At 50.5% G+C, this 12058-nt stretch overlaps 1 protein-coding gene across 1 annotated transcript; it reads right to left on the bottom strand.

Annotated features, from left to right (window-relative positions):
• Nucleotides 1–4769: 4769 nt before the first annotated feature.
• On the bottom strand, nt 4770–11800 carry LOC142920198 (protein Wnt-5(I)-like). Its single transcript, XM_076062672.1, has 5 exons — nt 11617–11800; nt 9438–10644; nt 8352–8468; nt 6780–7089; nt 4770–5402 (listed from the first exon to the last, which is right to left on the bottom strand). The coding sequence occupies exons 3-5, from the start codon at nt 8445–8447 to the stop codon at nt 5308–5310; spliced, it is 501 nt and encodes a 166-aa protein (XP_075918787.1). The 5' UTR covers nt 8448–8468; nt 9438–10644; nt 11617–11800; the 3' UTR covers nt 4770–5307.
• Between the last annotated feature and the right edge of the window lie 258 nt (nt 11801–12058).

Below are 12058 nucleotides of genomic sequence, written 5' to 3'. Positions count from 1 at the left end.
GTGTCAAATTTCCAGTCCGGTCCGTGCTGTATGCACGCTGGTCGCATTGTTGACTTGTCGTACCGAGCTGCGCTGAGTGCCTTTGGTCCATCAGACCAATTCTGCAGAGGAATCGTCAGCTGCAGACATAAAAAAATAATATCCACACCATCTACACGTCAGGCACAGAGGAATGCACACGTGACTTACACGTCTATACTTATTAATATATTCATGATGTAGTGAAAAAGTTTCTCAAATTCATCAGATTTGATGAACGTGCAAATGCCTTCACGCACAGAGTGCACCTGAAGGGTTTCTCTCCACGGGCTGTGATGGCACACAGTGAGAGGGCAAATGTCATTAATATGCCTGGAAGCCTTCATATCTTCAAGATGAATGTTAACCCAAAACTCTAAGCACACAATTTCGGCTGTCTGACTACAAAAGGAATATTTATGAGAGCTAAATTCAGCTGACATAGCAATACTATTTGTGTTATGCAGAAATTAATGTTCAATCGCAACTTAGAGGTGTGAATCCAGGCTCAGATGTCCTTGAATGCTGGGATGAACAGTTCTGACTTCAGCTGAATGTGTGTGCTGTGTTCACCTCCTGTTTCCATTCTTACAAAGCGTTCCAGAGGAAAACAAAAATAAACTATTGTTTTGATATAACCTCCGTGTTCAACAGAGTTAATAGACTTTACTGCAAACACAAACTTGACACTGTCACACACTGCCATGGGTAAACAGGTGGCGGTGTGACCAGAACCATGCCTGGCCACCTTCATCTGCTCAGCATTAATTCTTCCTCACTCCACCAAGTAATGAATCGAGGATCAATCAACATAGCCGAGGCTATCCGTGTCTCTGTCTCTCTCTCCCCGTGGTGAAGGTGTTCCCCTCCACACATTCAGAGTCAACAGCGGCATGCGCTTAGCGTCTTTGACCGATAGATACATTGACGCACGTATTGTTGGTTCTTTCAGTAAAGTCACGTAGATAGAAAATAAAAATAACAGATTAAATTCAATAAGATAAAGACCACTTGTGCTGCGATCGAAACGTCGTGGGTTTATTGCTTTATTTTTTAAAAAATAATAATTTATTTTTACTATTTTATTTTCTATCTACGTGACTTTACCGAAAGAACCAAGAATATTAATTCCTGCAGTCACCAAAGTTTTAAGTCAAAACATTCACACACGTTGACAAAGCCTCACCTTGTGTTGTTGTGGGCAGGTCGCTTCTGATAACAAGAGCGGTATAGCAGCTCAAGCAGGCTTGGCCTGGTGAAAAAAATAAAAAATTCGTGAATATTGACAATAAAACAAAGTTACAAAGTAGCGAGCCGGGTGAAGACAAATTAAACTTAAGCGAGATAATTAAAGTGAATGCAATCAGGCGAGGGCAGGACGCAAGGCCCCGCGTGGCTAGGCCCGCGTTGTAAAGTTCCAACCTGGACATCGATTCCCATGCTCGCTGCTACTCAACTGACATCCCTACGAGAGAGAGGCTCTACCTTGGTAAACAACAACAACAACCACCACCACCATGAGAATTTCTCACCTCGGATTTCAGTGCAAGCGTGGATCGGCAGCCTCCTGTTACCTCGCGACGTCATGCGGGTAAGCAGGTAACATGACGTCACTTCCAGGGTAAGAGACACGCCCCTCCCATAATGAGCGGCTCTGTAACTGAATAAATTATGTTAATGTGACTAGCCATATGTCGAGGGATGGGGCGTTGCTGCTGAACCCGACGTCTTCAACGGACACATTATGTTAATGAACCGCAGTCACTGGGCGTAGCTTTGCCCAAATAAGGATTGCCACTGAATTGATATCGGCAGTGACCCAAGCGGAGGTGACGTCACGCTCACGAGCGCTGTGGACGGGGTTGGGGGGAGTGTGAATTCCTTGGTGACATGACGTCACTAGCGAGGTACACCTCCCGCTGGCACTTCATGCCGATGAGGTCATGCTGAGTGGTGACGTCACAGAGCGGGGATAGAGTTTAAGTTGATTTAGATTCATTTTCCATTGCCCGCTCCCTTGGGTGCATGAACTCAGCAACAACAACGTGGACATTATTGTGTGTACAGTGTGTGTGTACACTGTTTATGTGTGTACACACTGTGTGTGTACACACATACACCGCCTTTGCTCCCCACTACACGCACACACACTGTGTGTGTGTGTGTACGTACACACTGTGTGTGCGTGTAGTGGGGAGCAAAGGCGGTGTATTGGCCAGTCATCTCAGTCAGTCGACCCATGGCATCTTCTCATCAATTTATTTTTAAAAATGTATTATTTTTATTTGTTTTACATTTTTTATTTTTAAAATATTTTATTTTGTTTATTTTTTATTTTATATCTACGTGACTTTACCGAAAGAACCAGGAATATGGTAGCGCATTCACTATTTGTTGCAGAGGTTCAAAGTTCAAATCCGACAGGCACACCTGGCTACCCCAGTAACATTCACCACAATATGCGCTGTTCTGCTTCACGGCGGATGTCAAACAGAGTATTGTGTCACTCACAACGCACAGGTCATTGCATGTTGGTGTCACGGTCAAAATTGTGGTTAATTCCAAAACATCCGGAAACTCTACCACGGAAATGACACGTTAATGATCGCCCCCTACCGACAGACTCATGCCACGTGCAGGCCGGTGGAGGGCCACCTTGTGCCACACAGGGGCAGCTGCCACTTAGGGGCACCCTTAGATTGTTTGAGGTTCGATACGAAACACCGAGTTGCTGAGGCAATTAGGCAAGCGACTTATGAGTGCAAATGTTGTTTATAACGTAGTGAATGCTTGGGAGCTTAATTGTACCTCGCTCCTGCTCGCAGATTTACCCAGCTCACAGATCTTACATATGAAAAGCTAATGGTCAGTGAGGTCAGCAGCACTGTAGGTTCTGGTGTCAAGGACATGGGCCTGCATTAGCTGGTCCACTGCTATATAGTCCAGCGGATGTTCTTGCTTGGACCCGGCGTGAATCCACGATGTTGTCTGGATGCACAGATGCCAGAACAGCGTGTTGGCAATGACAAGCCCAAAGGCTGCACAGAAGTCTAACAGCCTCCTACCGTTGTTATTGAGTTGATCTGGCCCATGCCTTCCAATCGCTCCAGACCAGGTGCCAGCATCATCACCAACTCGGGCATTGAAGTCACCCAACAGGATGACTCTATCAGGAGGGGTCACTTTTAGCTAACACCTGTGACAGGAGGTCATAGAAGGAATCTGAATCCACGGGCTTGCCTGCATCCCTCCACTGATGTTCGTCTTCGGTGGGGGCGTCAGCAGCCACCACCACCACCACCATTCTCTGCCTCCTGTTGATGGCGAGGCGAGCCCAAAGTAGCCTGGGGCTTACAGCTTCCCATACCTCACCGCCACTTTCCCACGCCGCCTTCATTCTTTTTTTCAGAATAAGAGCCACTCCTTGTTGTTTGGCATTCTCCTGCCCGAGTGGAGGACTCGGCACCCCTCATGATGATTGGAGTCAGAGCCAGCCCACTGGATCTCCTGAATGCCACAGAGATCCAGGCGGTAACGGTCCAGCTCTGTACAGAGTAGCAGCCTCTCCTCCACGTGGCCACTCTCAGTGGCTTTTTGCCATTTCTAGAGGAACCCCAAGGGTAAGGATTCAGGCATTGCTCATTCTGTGTAACTTCCTGGATAATTAAATAATCATCATTTACACTCCGCACCCAGTTGTTATTTTTGCTGTCATCTGACGTACCGATTTGGGGAGGCATCATGCGCGTGCAGGGGCAGAGCCACAGGGGGGGGCTGGGGGGGGCTTGGCCCCCCTGACATTTTGGGAAAGTCGGTAATCGGGATAACCCGATATCTGGCTGCTGCAAAATTCTACAGGCTGCCACCTTGTGCTGCCATCTTGTGCTGCCCTGCAGGCTGCCACCTTGTGCTGCCCTGCAGGCTGCCACCTCGTGCTGCCCTCCAGGCTGCCACCTTGTGCTGCCACCTTGTGTGCTGCCCTGCAGGCTGCTTGAGCGGCAGCCTTTCGAACTTATCGGCCACGTCAGCGGATCCAACCTATTAATAAACTCCGCGTTCAAATCCAATAAAATTTGTTTCATACATTTGTGGCGCCCATTGGAAAACATAAACTTGATATCGCAGAATGTTGAAGTCAGCAACCCCCCAAAGTCAAAATCCTGGCTCCGCCCCTGCGCGTGTGGACAGACGGAGGGGAAACTCGCGAATGTTGCGCGATTCTAGTTTATCGATAATGAAACTGTTCCAGTGGGATAAGGCGTTGCTGGAGAGCGTTACGGGATCCATGAGTACGCCCACTCCCTCCCCCCCCTTGGTTATCATTTGCAATCGATGCAGAACTAGTGCACCACTATACGCCATCATGAACACTACAGCCGACTTAATCGAGACCCAAAACGCACAGAAATTACAGTGATACTCTGATTTAACGTCGCTTCGCAAATTAGGTGGTCACTTTATTAACATCGCCACCCGATTTGCGTCGCCTCAACCCCCACACTCACGTCGCTGACAGCATCACCGTTCGTCCTCTCTCATTATCCATCGCCTCTCAGCCCCTTCGCCTCCACCACCTACTACCACCATCACCACTTACTACTACCACCACTACCACCACCACCTACTACTACCACCACTACCACCATCACCACCTACTACTACCACTACCACCACCACACTATCAATCGCTTCGGTATAACGCCGTTTCGATACTCAGGAACGCATCCCCGACGTCCACACACACACACAGATAGACACACAGAAAATTACTTTTATAGGCAAGGTTGTCTACAAGTGTAGCGTGAAGTGTATACAGTGCAACGCGGCTCAGTGAAGGGTATGACGGATGCTGCAGGGGCGGCTCCCTAAACAACTTTGTAGGGGTCACCGAACCGCACTGTGAATCCTCAGTGTGCCGAGTGAATGTTTCTAACACTTGGCAAAACGCGGCGTTAACAAGAACGGAGTTAAAAGGAACAACAAGGCCACTTAGTCACTAACCGCATTCAAGTGGTGACGGTCAAAAACAACGGTGCTTCTGCATTGTGGAAATTCACCACGTGCGGATGTTGACAAGTGTATAGTAGGACAGCGAAGTGTAGCGTATCAAAGTGTAGCGTTTGTAGTAGTGTAACGTATAATGTAACGCGGCTCGTAGCGATGGGCATGCTGGATGCCGTGGTGCCCCAAACAAACTTCGTGGGGGTCACCAAACACCCGCAGGACCCGGGGCTGAAACTAGATGGAGTCCGATTTCAGCCGAGGCCACCCCTGGGCTGCGGCTTAAGGCTACTTGCATAAGAATTGATCGGTCCATGGGCACAGCTCGCAATCGACGTTCCAGTGGAGTTGTTCCTTGCATCCGCATTGCTTCTCCACCGTGACTGGGGGGGGGGGGGGGGGGAACAGCGTGGGGCGAGAGTGCGAAACGAACGCGAGAACCGTCGTCGTTTTGACCTTCGAGATTTTTTTGTTTTGACCGCGAGATTTTTTTCATCGCAATCTTGCGATCGCCGTTGACGCCGCCGTCTCTGTGCCGGCATTGCTTGGGTGGCTGTCCTAGCCCAAGTTTTTGTTTCTATCCTAGCCCAAGTATTTGTTTCTATCCTAGCCCAAGTTTTTGTTTCTATCCTAGCCCAAGCGCTGTATATGCTGGTCATAGCGAAGTACCGTAGGATATGAAAGTATGTTATCTGCACAATGTGCCCTAATAAAAAAAGAACGAAGGCAAGTTTTCCGAGGGACATTACAGTAGTGTAGAATAGTGTAGAGTGGTGTATAGTTGTATAGTGTAGCATGCAGCATAGTGTATAGTGTGTGATGTATAGTGTAGTCGTGCATTGCAGTGTATAGTGTGCGTGCTGAACTTCTTCACACGGTACATAGCTAACCATGCTCAGGAGGTGCGGGGGAAGGACAAACACTAAAAGTGCTTCTAAAGAAGAGCTTTAAATCTAAGCGCCTCCTAATATCGGAAGAGCATTCCAGACGGCCGCAGAAGCACATCCGAGAGCGCTGCGCAATGATGCGGTGACCACCGTCTTTGTTCGATGGCCGAGCCAAAAAGCCGCTGCTACCAAGATGACCGGAGTTTGTTCCAACGGTTCACGCTCCTGGACGAGATCATTTTTTTTACCGTGGTTTATTTGTGGAAAGCCGAGTGGCTGAGCGGAATCAAAATGGCTGACTCCGTTTCAGATCACGGGCTCCCAATTCCGTGTTTTGGCCGTCCGTAATTTCAACAATAAAGCTGCTACGTTTGAGTTGTACATTTTTGCTCGATACCAGATTAGAAAAATTCAGAAAATGTCCTTTCACTGAAATGTGACACACATGTAGAGAGAGAGACAGCAGAGGTTGTGGGTTCGATGCCGGCCCCTGCTGCTGCATATTTGGAGTCTGCGTCTCATCATCATCACGGTGGCTAGTAGATGTTAACTATCTCGCCTGATATGCAGGGGTCGTGGGTTCAATCCCAACTCTGACAATGACCGCTGCTGTATGTTTGGAGCGTTTCAGATCGGCCTTGTGCTCGCAGATCTGGTCAGAGACGTGACGTTTCGTTTACCCAACGTAACAATCACCACATGTGCAACTTCGTTTGTAGACTCCAGGGTATTGCAGGTCAGGAATGACATCCTTCACAGATGGGATTAGATCACGGATTTTGTGTAATATGAAATAGTTGCCGCTTATTAATGAATAGTTTTAGTTTATTTTCGGAGAGGGGAGGGGGGAGGTGGGTGGGGTGAGGTGCGCACCTTGAGAGGTGTCGTATCCTCTGTCACAGCACGTGACACAGCGTCCCTCGGTGGCCCCCTCCGAGGTGACGCTGCACTGCGGCCCCACCGTGCCGGGGACGCCGTGAGTCTCGTCGCGCTCGCAATACTCCGGGCTGGCGTTCACGTGAACCAGGTCGCTCGCCGTGGGCGCCGTCAATCGCTCGTTCACCGCCTCCAGACGCCGGCGGGGCCAGCGGGCGGCGCCGGCCCTGCTGCCGTTGGCGCCTCCGGCACCGCCCCCACCGTTGTGGCTCACCAGCTGCACGGCGGAACTTCTGTCGTACTTTTCCTGCGGCAACCATCATCGTCGTCATCAGGGGATGTGGTGGTTGTTGAGTGAATGCGGGGAGCTACCCTAGCTGTGAGGGACCCCCCCTCCCCAACCCCCCCCCCCCGTCTGTAACCCTCCTATGGATTTATCCTCACTCTTGGTTCTTTCGGTAAAGTCACGTAGGTAAAGAAAATAAAAGATAAAAAAAATGTAATCACGACGTTTCGATTGCAACACAAGCAATCATCATCAGGTGTGACAACCACAGCAAGAACATTTTACTGAAGTGGGAGAGAAACCGGAGTCAAGAGGTTTATACTGGCCATGGTAGGGGGGGGGGGAGTGGGCGGGGCTGTAGGTGCGGGAAGAGGGGCCAGTGGGGAGAGAGCCACGCATCTACAACGATTGCCGCCAACACGGATGGTGGCACTCGCAACAAAATAGCCGCACTGCCAAGCGCTGACGATGTAATTAACTCTGTAAAATAAACTAATATCCGGTAAATAAGAGGGAACAACTATGAACTGTTCAATTTTACTTGGTTAATAACACATTTTAATGATTGCTCAGTTTGTATCTGTCCTCTGGGTTGAAGTTATGTCTGTGTTTGTATATCTGGATGGCTTCATGAACAAATCTTTGATGGTAGCCAGACGGCTTGCAGAGCACTTTGGTTTCGGAGAAAACAATATCATGGGAGCCCACGGCGTTGTAGCAGTGATCAGCCACGGCGGAAAATTTAGTCCTGCCGTATTTCAAATCTCGCGGATACGGTCTGAGACATGACATTTCGTTTCCCCAATGTAACAATCGAAACAAATGCAACTCAGTTTGTAAACTCCAGGGTATTGCATGTCAGGAATGACATCCTTCACAGATGGGATTAGATCAGGGATTGTGTACTGTACTGAATCGGACCTGGATCTTGTGCTTGTTTTTAAGATTTTGGAAATCTTTTTGGTAACGCCTGCTATGTATGGTGACGTGATGGTTCCCCCACCCCCACCATGCCCAGTATAAACCCCTTGACTCCGGCTTCTTTCCCACTTCAGCAACATTTCTTGCTGTGGTTGTCACACCTGATGACGATTGCTTGTGTTGCAATCGAAACGTCGTGATTTTTTAAATATTTTTATTTTTTATTTTCTTTACCTCCGTGACTTTACCGAAAGATCCTTGCGGTCATGAAACTTCAAATCTAGAAGGCTTCATCCTCGTCACTCCCACCCCACACTCACCTCCTCTGGGTGCAGTCTCATCACCTGCAGCCGTGAGCTCACCTTCAGAAAGTTCCCAACGCTGCGAAAGTCGGCGAGCTGCTGCCAGCAGATTTTCAGCATGCAGGTGCCAAATAACACGTGGCACTTGCAGCCCATGTACGCCAGATTGTACACCGCCTGCAGCACCACCACCACCGTCATCATTGTCACCACCACCACCACACTCACCGCCACCATCATAATCGCCACTACCAACCGCCGTTCGCTAACAAGTGGCGGTGACGTCACGACGGCACCTGTGCCTGCGTCCGGGGATGGAATTCCTTTCCAGCTCAGACCCAGCGTGCCCTTCGCCACAAACATCACCTCTTGCTGTGTGTAACGGCTCTGTCGCTGCTCCAGCAGTTCAACTGCTGGGGTATGCTTTTTCGCCCTAAAGACGACCGCTTTGTGGTGTTGCGATCAAAACAGCGTGGACGTTTTATTTTTTCTACCTCCGTGATGACTTTACCGAAAGAACCCAAAGGGGTGTGGATTCCTGCAGTCGCGAAAGCTTCAAATCAAGATTCATGCATAACAATAATCTTAAATGTAAGAACTGTATCCTGCGACCAGTCGTTATTGTACTTGAAACATAAACCGGTAAAATTTTGATTTAAAGCTTTCGTGATTGCAGGGATTCATATTCTTGGTTCTTTCGGTAAAGTCACGTAGAAGGGAAAAATGAAATAATAAATAAATATATAAGCCAATTAAATTCTCACGATGTTTCGACTGCAACACAAGCAATCATCAGGTGTGAAAACCACAGCAAGAAAATTTGAAAAAAGTTGTGTTTTTTTCTTCAAATTTTGATGATGATTGTTTGTGTTGCAGTCGAAACGTCGTGAGAATTTTAATGTTCATATTTTTATTTTTTTATTATTTTATTGTTTCCCTTCTACATGACTTCACCGAAAGAACCAAGAATATAACCGGTGAAAGTTAAAGCGAGAATCATTGCATCAATCACGATTGGTAATACAACCCGAGCCGACAAAGCCGAACCTAATTTGCATTGATCGCATAAAATAACTTTTTTCCATTACATTTGTTTTTTTAATGACAATACACACACATGCACAACCCACCCGTTCACCCACTCACCAGCCGGCCGGCCTCGTTGTTGTGCAAATTCACACACACACACGAGTTATTCTTCTCTGAAGTTGTGTAGTGACACAGCGCCGACCGCTGTCCAGCGGCGGCAACTGCTGTGGACAGCGAGTGCACTCACGCCGTCGAGAGTCTACACACGGCCGCTGCGTGCCGGCAGGGCGGAGGAACCGGGGCAAGGGTCACGGAAGACCTCACAGGGAGGGAGGCCCCTGGAACCCTCTGGTTGGTTTGAGAAGGGAGGTGGGGCCAGGGGCGGGGCCAGGGCAGGGCCAGGGGCGGGGCCAGGCCAGGCCAGGGGCCAGGGGCAATATAAAAGCAGCGGTGAGAGCGCTCCGGGCTGCCGGTACTGGGAATGGACTCTTCTTCTCATTGTCGCCTTCACCGGTAATTGTGCGGCCGGACAGCGGTTGGTCGTCTCGGTCGACGCAACGCGGTTCAGGGTCGTGTCTGGGCCGCGGCTGTACGGCAGCGTGGTCGAGAGAGGCCGGAGTTGGTGTAACGGAAATAAGAGACGGTGCCTCCTGCGACTGCATCGTCTCCGACTGTGCGTGTGCGTGCCGCACGCCGGAGGAGGACGCTACATGGGCGCAGGATGGGAAACAAGCGATTGTCTTTTAGCGCGCAAGACCCCGGCCGAGCCAAGTGACTCTTTCCTCAGCGGCGACCTGGCGATCATCACGCTGACACTTACAGCAGTAGGCAAACACTCTCAACGCGTGCTTCTAAATGTGGAGGGAATAATCGGAGGACCCCGGAATAAAAATTCTTAAGACGACCACGGGGAAAATATAGCAACTCCAAATATACGGCATGTGTCAAGGTCGCGATTGAACCCACGACCTCCTGCATAACAGCCGAGGTCGTCAACATCTCCTAGCCACCATGGTGCCCCAATATACCGCGCTAGATACTGTATATGTGATGTATATACACGCACACGATAAAAAAAATCCCGTACAACAACCGTATTGAGTGTGCAAAATAGAGGCAAGGTAAGAAGGTTGCTCAAATCGACGTCGAAACTTGTGAGCTCTCATCGCAGCAGTGAGGACGAAGACAGCGGCAGTGGCGGCGGCTTGCGGTCACCACAAGGAGGCGCTGGCGACTGCCCACAGCTGTGCCAAGGCGCAGAGCCCCAGCGGGAACCAGTCCACACGTCGCAGGGGATCCATCGAAATCCTCGTGGTCAGCGGCGCTGCGCAGAAGAGAAGCGGCCCGGTGGTGACGATGTTAACTCCCTCGCCTGGTACACAAGAGGTCGTGGGTTCGACCCTGACGATGCCCGCTGCCGTATGTTTTGAGTTTTCACGTCTCGCTCATCATCATCATCATCACCACCACGGTGGCTGGGAGATGTTCATTACCTCGCGTGGTACGCGGGATCGAACCCACGACCGCTTGCGTACCAGGCGAGGGAGTTAACATCTCCTAGCCACAGTGATCGTGACCAACTCGACTGCCGTCACTCTGGTGGGTACGATGGAATTAAGCTGCGGTAACGACGTTAAATCTATGAATGCATGCGGGGTATATGGAGGTGCGGGCTATCTGAATTTCTGCGGGTTACATGCTTGAAACTACGGTAGTCTCAATGGAGCATGGCTGCTGGTGGAGGGGGGTGAGGGCATGTGAGGATGATGAGTCTCCCCGGTATCGTCTGAAGAGCGCGATGGGCCGGGGAGTTTCATGCTCCCCACCGTGAAACACTTGCACACGCACACACAAAGACAAAGGTCCCCCGTGCAAGCCTTAGACCGTCGAGGCAAGTACCGTTAGCGAGTAGCGGCGCCACGCTCGGCCGCCTTTGTCTCCCCTGTGGCGAGGTCTACCCATCGCACCAGGTGTGCTCATTTGAGGCCGAGTATACTTAGGGGAGGCCCAGGACCGGTTCAGATAATCGTCACTGGCGTTGGCCGTGAGCGAGGGAACTGAAATCGGGTCAAGAATTGACTCCACCTACGTTCATCAGATTTATATTTTTAAGGCCGGAAGTTTGACCACTCGCTCGCTCCCTTTGGGGCGAAGCGGCTAAGGAGCGCAATCCTTTTGCGTGAAGACGAAAAAAAACTCGCCCGCAATGTGGCGCCATTCCGATTGCAAACGGTGCGACACTTCGGGACGTGCTCCACGGGCCGTGGACGAGTTTCCCCGTCGTCGGCAGTCTCACCTGGCAGGTGCACAGGCAGGTACACAGCCTGGCAGGCAGGTAGGTAGGCTGGCAGGCAGGAAGGCAGGGCAGGCAGGTGGGGCAGGCAGGCAGGCGGGTAGGCAGGCAGGCAGGCGGGCAGGTAGGCGGGCAGGCAGGCAGTGGAATCCACACCCCCGCAGTGTCAGCGGAGGGCCCTTTTATAGATCTTGTTGTTTGTCAAATTAGTCATCACGGCGTGCTCATCACGAGTCCACGTGCTCCCGAGATGATCTCATCCCACACACACCTGCAGCCACTTTCCACAAAGCCCTGCCCCCCTCCCCACGTGCGTCCCTCGCTCCTCATCAATCAAGAGACACCCTGCCCCCAACGCCATCACTCTGACTGCCACAGTGATAGACTTGGGGGGTGGGTTATGTCCGCAACGTTGTGTCCACGTTCACGCAGATGCGTAAACGTG

Source organism: Petromyzon marinus, unplaced genomic scaffold, assembly GCF_048934315.1.
Source record: "Petromyzon marinus isolate PM22_M1 ecotype Great Lakes invasive population unplaced genomic scaffold, UKy_Petmar_22M1.pri1.0 PM_G_Scaffold_7, whole genome shotgun sequence".
Classification (NCBI taxonomy): domain Eukaryota; kingdom Metazoa; phylum Chordata; class Hyperoartia; order Petromyzontiformes; family Petromyzontidae; genus Petromyzon; species Petromyzon marinus.
Note: the sequence above shows the minus strand (reverse complement) of the source record. Positions and strands in the feature narration are given on the sequence as shown.

Bases quoted from the DNA above. Each gene is read 5' to 3' on its own strand.
- LOC142920198 (XM_076062672.1), bottom strand. From the start codon at position 8,447: ATGGGCTGCAAGTGCCACGTGTTATTTGGCACCTGCATGCTGAAAATC. The intron at 7,090-8,351 runs GTGAGCTCACGG...TGGTTGCCGCAG, and splicing joins GCGTTGGGAACTTTCTGAAG to GAAAAGTACGACAGAAGTTC. The intron at 5,403-6,779 runs GTGCGCACCTCA...CCCCCCCCCCAG, and splicing joins AGGATACGACACCTCTCAAG to TCACGGTGGAGAAGCAATGC.